The following is a 12,175-nucleotide window of genomic DNA, read 5'->3' on the forward strand; positions in this document are numbered from 1 at the left end:
GCACCTTTTTGTTACGCCACCTGGTCAAGGATCCTATTCCCCCGTGGGACCTTAGTATGGTTTTTCAAGCTTTGGTCGCACCACCTTTCGAACCTGCTGCTACAGCAGATCTGAAATATTTATCTTGGAAAAAGCTTTTCTGGTGGCTATTACCTCTGCCAAAAGGGTTTCAGAACTACAGGCCTTGTCCATCAAAATTCCTTACATGATTTTTCACAAAGATAAAGTTTCCCTTCGGACCAATCCATCCTTTCTTCCTGAGGTGGCATCACCAGTCAATATCAATCAGACCATCAATTTGCCTGTGTTCTTTCCTAATTTTGCTAACAAGATGGAATACAAACTCCACTTGTTGGATGTTCATAGACAGGTACGATTCTATTTACACAGGACAAAAAATTTCCGTAAATCTGATCAATTGTTTGTATCCTTCTATAAACATTTTTTGGGAAAACCTATCTCCAAGTTCACTGTTGCTTGATGGATTTCTTCATGCATCCTTCAGGTCTATAAGGACAGAGGTATGTCTCCTCCGGGTCAGGTGAGAGCTCATTCCACTAGATCGAGGGCTACATCAGGGACTTTTTGGTCTCGAGGGTCTTTGGATGATATTTGTTCTGCAGCTACTTGGTCCTCCTTTCTTACATTTATTTCTCATTACAAATTGGATTTGACTTCCAGAAGGGAGAGCATCCTTTGGTTCCGCGGTGCTCCGGAATATCCATTCATGTGGGCCTCCCAGGAGTTTAGTAGCTGGGGACTCTGTCCCACAGGTTGAAGACCAGATGAAGTAAACTACTTCAGATAAAGAAGTTATGTACTCACCATAACATTCCATCTGAGTAGTTCTACTTCATTTGTCTTCAACCGTCCCTCCCTCCTTCCCCCGGACCATGGCATATGAACAGCCTACGGGCTGCAGTTATAGGTCGCAAGTAGTTTTTCAGGTCAGGTTGTCAGTAAGGTTCAGCAAACTCGATTTGGGGATTGGAAGGTAGTGGAGGTGTGTTATGGGTAAGGGGAGGAGCGTGGAGCTCAGAACAGATGCTAGTAAAGTTGCCAGCTCGGATCCAATATCCCACAGGTTGAAGACAAATGAAGTAGAACTACTCAGATGGAACGTTATGGTGAGTACATGGGTCTAGATCATAATCGCGAAAGCTGTCTTTCGCAAATACACATTCATCGACACATAAACGTCGAAGAACGAGAACAGCTAAGTACCAAAAGAGCAAAATGGAGCATGCCAAATGGATTTTTTTGGCCAGCTGGGTGATCATGGGGATGGGGAAATGAATCCTTTTCCCCACTGTAGTGTGGTTTGAGTTGGTATATTTAAGTAGGGGGGCTGTGGGGGTGCAGGGGGGCTTGCCCCCCTGCAAAAACATTTGAAAAAGTGTTTTAGATAAGGTTTGTACAGTTAGGTTTACCTTACCTGTATGGTGCTGTTACTTCTGGGAATGTGTTCGACGTTCTCCATTTTGCTCTTTTGGTACTGTGCTGTTCTCGTTCTTCGATTTTTATGTGTCGATGAACATGTATTCGCGAAAGACAGCTTTTGCGATTATAATATAGACCCGAGTACCTAACTTCTTTTTAGGAATTATTGATGCAAGTATGAACAAGCAATATTTGACGCCTAGAGGCATCAGTAGGAGTTAACTGCAGATGCACCTGGAGGCATCACTCGGATGTAATGAGATAAAGTAGATTCCTTTTCCAGGTCTAGGACCTGCTTTGCTTAGACCATTCATCAGTGTCTCTTGGACAATTCCTCCTTCATCCTCCCAGTCAGTTTAAGGTATCGTGATCTACCCATATAGCTTAGGCTACATCAGTAGTGCTTCTTATGATGAACATAGTATGGTTGTGTAAGTAAGCTTAACATAAAAGATATGCAGATGATCACTGCTCTAGTAGCTGCGTGTTCACTTCTTCCCCTTTATTTTCTTGTATGCTGCTTATGGGCTTTTTGTTGTCATATTCCAGCATTGTCCTCTCAGGGCTTTAGCCTTCTTCTGCCTTTGCTGCCATGAAAGCTCTGAAGGGCTTGTCACCCAAACCTGACTTTTAGTCAGCTCATCATGAGCTGGATAACTGGGCATATGGGAAGGTGCTCTGAAAGCTTTGGAAGCTGGCCGGCTGTTTTATCCTGTGCAGGATACATCCCATATAGCTTAGGCTACTGCAGCAGCAATCATTCAAACTCCTACTGATATGGTAAGTTTACTTACACAACTGTAATTTCTCTTTAATAAAACATATTGTATAATGAATGTTTTATGTGTGAGTACATGGCATTGTACATGTTGCTGCACTGTATACTAGCCTAGGTATACCAGTTTTAGATACCTGATATATTTAAAACATTTTCATCTCATTCAAGTAGTTGACTGCTTTAATGGTTTTTTAGGTTTACTAATATTTGATTTTGCTATTGTAGGTCCAGTCTAGATGAATACTGCCCCCCTGAACAAGTGAACAGCATTCAGGAAAGAACACTTAACATGCTACAGTCTGTTTATGGGACTCTGGATATTCACAAGGAATATTTAACCAGTTAAAGTGCAACATAAAAAATTGCTGGAGAGCCACTTAATTGTGTAATTTTGTGTGATAATGACTGAAGAGAAGATCATGTTGTGGTTCATCAAATTGCTGTAGTGTTGTCTTTTTTCCAGATATAAGTATCATGTCCACCAGTTGTGCCAGACAGCATTATAATCTTGGAGAAAAAAACAAACATAGTATTTTGAGATTACCAGGAAAGAAATTTGTGTGGAGAAAAAAAATTAAAACTACATTTTTGGTGCCACTTTATTACATAACAGTATGCATTTAAATGTTTTGCAAAAAAAGTATGCAAGTGTGAGTAGTCTTTTTGCCCAAATTCCATTCAGTATTTGGGCATAAAAAAGCAGTAGATTGTAAAAGTTTGATTATCAACAAAGTGTAGCAGCAGACCAGATACCCATTCTAAAGAAGGGATGCTTAATTGAAGTGGTTCAAAGTTCACTAATGGATTTTCAGTTTTTAATATCTGTGTAAGTGATACTGCATGTCCCACTTGCAGGAATTTATTCAGCAGTGTGCATAATTTTATTAACTGCAGAAGAGTACAGTGTACATGTAGCAATGACTGTACATTAAGCCCATAACAACTGACCATTTTTCAAAGGACAGTCCTGTAATCACTAACTGTTGAGGCACTTTTATATGTTCGTATATAAAAACGTTTATCTACAAAATGATTCAGTATTTTTTTATGAAATTTCATGGACTGTTACTGTCAATATTATCTATAAAACTGAACTCTTACCCTTAAAGCTTAAAGAGCAGCTGTGTCTTAAATTTTAGTGAAAAAGTTCAATTTGTAATGCCAGTTTTTATGTTTCAGCATAAAAAAATAAGCTCAGTTTTATAAAGAAATTCAGTCCATTTTGTATGAAATCACTGTGTTTTTGGTAGCTTTTGTTTATCACACTCTAAAGAGAATTAAAAGGTGCACGTGTTCTCACCTGACTGATTACTAAATGTTGCAAGTTGTCAGTTTCCTAACTTCAAATGGCAGTATCTCCCTAGTGCTTCAGTGTGTCCTTATGAAATTCTTAGGACAATAATCCTACATGGTAATTGTTTGTTTGTGTCTTAAGGCTTTTCCCGGTTAGGGGTCACCACAACGGAACTCCGGTCTGCTAATGATTGGTAGTTGATTATTATGTGCCAAGTTACCAGCTCTGACGCACAACCTTCAACGAAGGTACACCCATTCACGCATGTTTCCACGCAGAAGACGCTCTAACTACATGGTAATAATTATTTTATTTGTCCTTCCTTGACCATGTTAGTCCCATTAGGCTAATAGCCTATTTTCAGGTGGAGGCCGGAGGTGGTATTTATACTACAAGGGAAATTTGACCAGGGCATAGGGAGCTGCTACTCTTTTTGATAGGTGCCATGGGATCCTTATACATTCATTATGAGATACCACTAACTCGGGCAGATGGGACCTTGGTTTAACATCTCATCCAATGGACAGCACACTCAGGAGTATAGCACTGCATTGTCAGCAGTGCATCTACATAGTTTAGGAGTAGAACCGAAGCCTTCTGCACCAAAGGGTGTGTGTGTGTGTGTGTGTGTGTGTGTGTGTGTGTGTGTGTGTGTGTACAACTTAACACTGTATTTTGTACAGCCTAATAGATTTTATGGAAAATATACAACAGAATCTTAAATATGTGCATTTCTGTCAAAACAAGTAAAATATACCAACATAAAATTAAACAAAATGTCATGGTTTCTGGAAAAATTGTGTTATTTATTGTTTTCATTTCATAAAAACATGCATATGACAAGAATCAGATGTATTCTTAAGTTTAACAACATGAGAAAATACACAATATACATGTTTACTGTGAGCCAAATGGCATAAACTTGTAGGATTACTGAAGATATCTTACAATAAAAGAACGCATATCTAACTGTATGAAATATTGCAGCAAATTTCACAGAGTAATGTTGTGACACTGTGCTTCTAAACACAGTTAACTGGTTATTCCGTTTATAGAGATGCATGGACAACTTTATTTTTAGCAATTGTACTTTACTACATATGATTCTTAAGTTGAAGAGGTACAAGTCCAGGACAAAAAATTGTGTACAGGAGAAAAACAAAAACTTGACCAGGAAGCCCAAGATCACACAAAACCAAACCTTTAATGCGGAAACACAAGGTAATCACGTAAACCGTGATTACCTTGTGTTTCCACATTAAAGGTTTGGTTATGTGTGATCTTGAGTTTCCTGTTCAGCTTTTCATTTTACATTTGGTGTTTCTGAACCAGTCGCAGTAATTATTTGGTGGTGTTATATTTGTATACAGGAGAAGTAGGAATTTTTTTTTTTCTTTTGAAGTCATGACATAATCATTCTAGGACATTATTATACTTGACATATTGAACAGACGTTCAGTACACCAGGCACAAGGACCTTTACCAAGAAATGAAGAAAAGACATCTGTGTGGCTCTCAAGTATGCAACAAAGCCCAGAAGGTTTAGGATTAAGATTGCTAGGAAATGTTTGCATAGATATTTTAAATGCCAAGCAGACGTCACTGAGTATTTCTTCAGTCTGATAGCAAATGCTGAAACTGTGATGGAAAAGAGAGATGTAGTTGCAGAAAATGTGTTCTGTAAATATAATGAGCTGCCAGATTTTAAAAATTCCCTACGGAGTATTAGATCAGAAATATTGAGGGAGCAAATTGTAACTAAGGAAATTATCCTTTTGAGTTTGGACATAGGCTCTGAATTTTATAGACATAGTAAGGCATTACTAAGCTTAGTGCTTTTAGCTTAAAAATGTACAAGTCAAAATCTAAACCAAGTATAATGGAAGTACAGAATATTGTAAAGGAGATAAAATAACTGAAGGTGAGATCGTTAGAAAATAATGAAATAGATAATTACAGAGAAGTAACTGGAATCTTGAGAAAAATACATGCAGAATAATGTTCAGAAGGAGTGAGGTTTAAGGGAACGAACTGAATAATTTATGTAATGTCAGAGGGAATGCTAATTGTGTGAAAAGAAATTTGTATACTGTATGAAAAATGTTGCTATGGTTTGTTTTCTTGTATATTAATGAGTGTGTACATGTGTAATTTAATAAATATGTTTGTATATTTATGTAAAACACCACCCGAGAAGGAAGCAGAGTATAATGCAAAATGCCAGACTGGCAGTAAACACCTCTGAGCAATAAATATGCTGCCTGTGTATTAAAGGCCACATCTCAGTTCCAGTTACTGATTTCATTGTTAAACTTTCAGGTAAAAACTACAACATACTCAGCTGCAAATAAATAAATAAAAATCTAAGATTGCTATTTTACCTTTATGATGTTTTAGTGCAAGAAAGACTACGCTGAATTTCCATACCACTTTAGCGATTGCTGTCTGACATGCTATCCATGGCATGTGACAAATATTTTTTTTTTTTGGTAAAATATACAGAATTCTTACATCTGGTGTAATGACATCTCTATAAACAAATATTCTAGGCTGTTATTTTTCTCTTCATACTAAGTAGAATTTTGACACAGTACCCACAGTGGAAACAGAGTATAATACAAAATATCAGACAGTGAAACTAAATACCTCTGAAGCAAAAAATCCTTCCCTGCATCTAAAAGGCTAATCTCAGTCCCTCTTTCAGATTTCTCTGTGAACCATAGATTTGAGGCAATAACCACAGTGTCCTTAGCTACAACACCCACCTAAGACTGCTATTCTACTCTTGAAGGTTTCAAGACAGCACTGTTACATTTGACCACACTTCTTTGGTTGGTGCTGTCTATGGCATGTGACAAATGAAAATATTTATTTTTGGTCAAGTATACTTGTGTTTTGCTGATGCTATAATAGCTCAATAAAGACATATCCTAGGCCTTTACTGTACACTGCATATTGATTAGAAGTTGCCACAAGAGAAGTGGAGTTTAATGGCAAAAAAAAATTATACTGTGATGGAGAGAACTTCCAAAACAATTGATATGCCATCTGTATATCAAAAGCTATCTTGTTTTTTTGTTGAAATTTTCATGTAGTACCCTCAACAAATTGTGCTACAATAGGAACCTAAAATTGCTGTTTTACCTATGGGGGTTCAAGGTAGCACTACACTAAACTTGACTACACTCCTTTAGTTGGATCCATCTATGATATATTATTTGTGGTATGTGGCAAATGAAAACCCATTTGTCCATGGTAAAACAAAATATTTTTATTTCTGATTTGGTGACAGTGCAGTAAACAAGTAATATTCATCACCAGATCACTACTGCAGTAGTATAAAGCTTTGGGGGACAAATCCTACCAAGGATGAGACATCCAGCCAGTATACAAACGCTTTTGAGCATTTTCCAAGTGCACAGTACATGTGCTGAAGCGTAAGGGTGTACTGGTATAAAAGGCGACACACAGGTGGCAAAATTCAGGACTTTATTGCAGTTGAAGAGCTCAGTCATGCATCTGCCAACACTGCGTTCTCAGTTTCAGGATAAAGCTTCTAGCTCAACCTTCTGATCAGAAAAAGTACCTCTGCGGGGATCTTCTTTTATTTATTTATTTTTTTAAGTAAAACGTGATTATTTTTTGTTGCTTATGTTTGGCAGTAGGGAAAATGGTTGTGTAGCAGGTAGCTCCTGTACAGATATTCCCACGCAGCTTGTTTCTTTTGCGTAGAATAATCACACTATGTCCAGTGGTGCAGTATTGTCTTTTGTTCACCTCCTAAAAATATCCACAGTTGGCTTAATAGCCTTGGTAGTTATGCTAAGAATCCATGTCTTAAAGCCGTCATGTGAACCTTCATGGCTACCAACTCCTGTACATCTGACATCCCATATCAGTAAAAGGAAAAAAGGTTTCATAAGGGGCTGTTTCCTTGTACTCAGTACCCCGGTCTGGGACTGATTATTCAGCTGTGGTTGTTGCAGAGCCCTTGGATTATCAGTGTGATTTGCCTGACCCCTATAGTGTTACTCTGCTGGAAGTCGCTAAGGGTCACAAAAGCAGGCTCATCCAGTCAGACCAGATGTCAAGCATCGACCGAGAATGTTTGACCAAAGGTACAGACTGTATACTTCAGATCTTAATCAAAGAACGAGGTAAAAGGCTCCCTCATGGAGGTCTGAGCATTCAACTCCTCCAGAACCATTAAGTAGGAAACGCATAAGAAAAAGTCCCAGAAAACTAAACATCTTCCCATCTCCACTCCTAGTGGATCACAAGATGAATGATTTAATTTTGCTAAGGGCCTCTTTAAGGTTTTTCAATCATTACAGACCTGTACACCAGTTTCCTCCTATTCTAATAGGAAAAGACACCCTCTTTTTCTGAGGATGAATTTCCTTCTAACTATGAAGAGGAAGAAAACAAACAACCGGTTCAACCACCACAGAAAAACTGTTTATTAAAATAAAACAATAAAATCGATAAAGTAAATATTAAAAAACTAAAAGTCAGTCCAAAGATTCAGGATAAGCTCTTTCAACCTTCCTTCTTCAGATCCATAGAATGCAATGATATCATTTCCTAATTATCATAGTCAACATTCAGTCAATTCTCATCCATAGGGCAGCCGCCTCCTTGAATCCAACCTATGATCATGCAGATGACACTGCCTAGGGAACCAATTATTTTCATCTCAGGAGCTGCTACCCCCTTAAGAATTGGTTTCAAAGGGATAATACCATTTAAACCAGGTGGCGATATGCTCTTAAGTCTGAAATCCATATAATTTCTTCAGTTTCAGTCCTGTTGCACGTCACCTCCTCCTTAAGCTTTCAGTAACAATTTCTAACACCATAAACAAAAACGTATGGTCAGGACTGGACATGATGTGCTGTGCAAGGGCGTTGCTTTGGACTGCGTTTCCTGTGCCATTCATATGGAGAAAGATACAGGGTCTGTTGGTTTTGCCAATATAATAAGAACAGCAGGTACATGTAGCAACGTAAACCACATTCCTGGTATTGCAATCAGCATATTTATTAAGCTAGTATCTGTTGTGAGTATTGGGGTGCATGAATTCATTAGTGGTATTGATGCTATTACAAGCCTTACATCTTCCACATTAAAAAGAGCCTTTCTTTAAAGACTGAAAACTCAAAGATCTCTTCACATTCTTCTAACAGAGCAGCCTCTTAAGATTCATGGGATTTTTGAAACAAAAATGAGGTGTCTCACCTACTATACATTTCAGGTTATCATCTACAGTTAGAATAGACCAATTTTTTTTTGATGTTACATATTTGGGAGACATAAGAACTATGTGTAAGTAAACATCTGATAGGATGCATGACTTCACATTCTTGCTTATCCCCAATATTGTCCATCTTATCAGAAAAGTAGGGGCGTCCTTTCATATTCCTTAGCCCTTGTGTCCCCATGGTATGTAGCTAAGCATCCTTACTTCTATATCCCCATTCTTGAAAGTTACGTAAAAGGATTTGTTTTCCATGTTTATAAGTTTCCATATCTGCACAAAGTCTTAATACACAAAGAAATTGTCCCTTCACTATTTGTGGAAAGATGTGTCCTGGATACATACTCGTTCTACGCAAGAGGTAATTTCTCCAACAATCCTTGAAGAAAACTGCCATATTAAGGCACCTTGTTTCATCTGTAGTGATTCTGACATCAAGAAAACTTATTTCTGTTCTTTACATATGAATATCAAACTCCAAGAAGGTGGTAGTCATCTTCAAATACTTCACAAAATGAACAAGGTTGGTCTCATCTCTCCATATAAGGAATATGTCCACAAAACAACTATAGTATACAATGTCATTCATCCATGGATTGATCTCACTGAATATATACCTCATTTCCCACTGTGCCAAGACGATATTAGAATAACCATTGGCACATGAGGTGGCCATGGCAACCCTCCACTTCTACCAATAGTAATCAATCATCCTCAAATAAAAAAAAAACATTAGAATGAGTTTCAGCAAAGTACAAATAAGTAGAGCAGATGTTTGAGGTCTCTAGCTGCAGATACCCCATATCCATTGGGAATAACAGTAAAGTGACTGAGAACATCCATAGTAACCATCATAAGTCCAGGTCTATAAGTTAGTGAATTAACCATTTTCAATTTCTGGTGTAGTGTCTCCAAAAAATGGGAAGTATCTCGCAGAACTGTACTAGCTGTGGGTAAATTCTTCAAACAGTGCTCGATATAGATAGAAGTAGGTTCAGTAACCCATCCCCTGCCTGAAACAATACGTAGAAGGGATGGGTCTTCGAAAGACTTGTATATCTTAGAGAGTCCATTTATCACTGCTATCTGTGGATGTTCAACCCTAAGGTAATCCTACATCTCATATGTAACAATTCTTGTCATGAGCAGGTCATATAAAATATCGAACATTTTTAACCTTTTTATTTACTTCCCATTTGGGTATCTTCGTATATGTTCGAGTGTCAGCCAACATGTTATACATTCTTCTGTGATCATCAGTATCCAACACAGCTGTCACACCTCCTTTATCAGCAGGCTTGATGACTATCCTTTAATCATTCATCAATTCTCGCAAAGATATTAGTTCATTGCTGTTGAGGTTGTGAAAACCTCTGCGATGATTATTCTGCCATAATTCAGTTACATCCTCCTCATAGATTTGCATAAATAATTCTAGAGCAGGATGTGGTATTGGTACAAAAGTACTGGGCTTTTTGAATGTATTGATTGGCAGTTCATCACTCTTATTGCCGAAAATGTTCTTCGATGTAATATTTCTTCCAAAACATTTGATAGTTGTAAATTCACTAAGTCTCGACCTAAGGGCTGGTATGAATAATAAATCCTTGTTCAGCAAATGTATCTGTGTATCATTCAATGAGTATTGAGAGATATTAACAGTGAGAGAGTCATTGGCCATAGCTCCTAGTGGTGCTACACTTTTCTCCTCTTCCTCCCCCGGCTCAGGGACCATTGTTGCAGATGTTGTTGCTGTTTGATAAATGTAGGGAGCCCTTGCTCCACTCCTAGTGCAAAGGGATCACAAGATGAAGGGTTTAATTTTGCTTAAGGGCCTCTTTAAGGTTTTTCAATCATTAAAGGTCTGTACACCAGTTTCCTCCTATTCTAAGATGAAAAGACCCCCGCTTTTTCTGTGGAAGAATTTCCTTCTGATTATGAAGAGGAAGGCTTACATTATCCATCCCCATATCTTCTCCAGTACTATGCGACTCAAAAACTTAGGAAACTATATCTTCTGACTCTCCTGTTGAGATTTTGTTTTCTGACACTGTCTCAGAAATGAAGGACCTGTTGAAATGGGAAGGAAGACATAGTTCTAATATGCAGAAGTATTATGAGCTTCATCACGTACTGCGGTGGTGGTGCTGCGGTAGCACTGTCGCCTCACAGATAGACGTCCTGACCGATTCTCAGCTAGAGCGTCTTCTGTGTGGAGACATGCATGAATGGGCGTACCTTCGTTGAAGGTTGTGCATCAGGGCTGGCAACTCGGCACGTAAAAATCTACTGCCAATCATTAGCAGACTGTAGTTCCGCTGTGGCGACTCCTAACTGGGAAAAGCCGAAAAGACACAACATTTATGAGCTTCATCATGTATTCCCCAAACCCTTTGCAGTTTTACATATTATTAGGTCTTTCGGGGGATACCTTCAAATCTGATGTTATCTGTGTCATTATTCATCATGGATGGGTCTTGGATCTGACCTCGGATCCGAGCCTGCAACTAATAGATCCAGAGCTCAAGCTCGTCCCCTTCCCATAATCCCCTGCTGAACTCCAACCCCAAGATCTTGTTTGCTGCTAAATGCTTAGGACATGATCCAGGCTCAAGCTTCCTCATTTTCAGATAAGTGACTCTTTTTGTCTATTTTCTCCTTCCTTTCTATAGCGATAGTCTATATTTGTGTCTAAAATAGTTTTTCCTCCCCTCCCATTACTTAGTTATTGACTTCGATAATTTTCCTTCCCTTTCCTTTAGTTAAAAAAAGAAAAATATATATCTCTTTCTTCTTTTTTTCTGGTGTGTGTATGTTTCAAAAGGTGCTCCTCCTGCAGTCGGAAAATGCCTTAATATGATATTGTTAATCTTCATTCATTCCTTACTGATGGGTGTCAGTTCCATCCTTGGAACCGAGTCGGCCTTATAACAAGCTCATGCCAGCCAAAAAACTCTCGAACTAAGCTTTTACCCACAATGTCCTTCTCCCTGTTACCCCAGATCTCATTTGCTGTGTTGCCATAAAGCCAGCTCTCAGCTAAGTACTTTGAGAATTTTCAAATTACTTATTGTATTTCTGATATTTTTCTTCCCTATTTTATCGCTAATTTACCCACTCTCTTGCTTTTGTTTCTGATTGTTGTTAATGTGTTTTTTTTCTTACCATTTAGGTAATCTTAAGTACCATTAGTATAGGCCCTTTCTCCCCTCTACCTTTGTGGTAATTCTCTTCAAATACCATTGTTGGTATTTCCCTTTTCCCTGTTTTATTCCTTCTTCTAAACAACAACAAAACTCCTTGCTATATAACCTTTCGATTATTGTTTTTCTGGTAGTAGTAGTAGTAGTAGTAGTATCTATAGAACCATGTTGGAAAAGAAGGGAGCGTCTGGTTTTAAACAATG

General features: G+C 38.2%; 1 protein-coding gene across 2 annotated transcripts in view; it reads left to right on the plus strand.

Moving 5' to 3' along the window:
• Positions 1-4,486, plus strand: part of CCHR3.PART0H5orf22 (chromosome chr3.part0 C5orf22 homolog) — a 313,287-nt gene extending 308,801 nt beyond the window's left edge. For both annotated transcript variants that reach the window (XM_044065335.1, XM_044065334.1), the window contains one exon: positions 2,444-4,486. In XM_044065335.1, the coding sequence (XP_043921270.1) occupies positions 2,444-2,458 (15 nt within the window). In that variant the 3' untranslated portion in view covers positions 2,459-4,486. The remainder of the gene's footprint in view (positions 1-2,443) is intronic.
• The last annotated feature ends 7,689 nt before the right edge of the window (positions 4,487-12,175 follow it).

Source organism: Protopterus annectens, chromosome 3.part0 (assembly GCF_019279795.1).
Source record: "Protopterus annectens isolate FY-2018-M chromosome 3.part0, PAN1.0, whole genome shotgun sequence".
Classification (NCBI taxonomy): Eukaryota; Metazoa; Chordata; order Ceratodontiformes; family Protopteridae; genus Protopterus; species Protopterus annectens.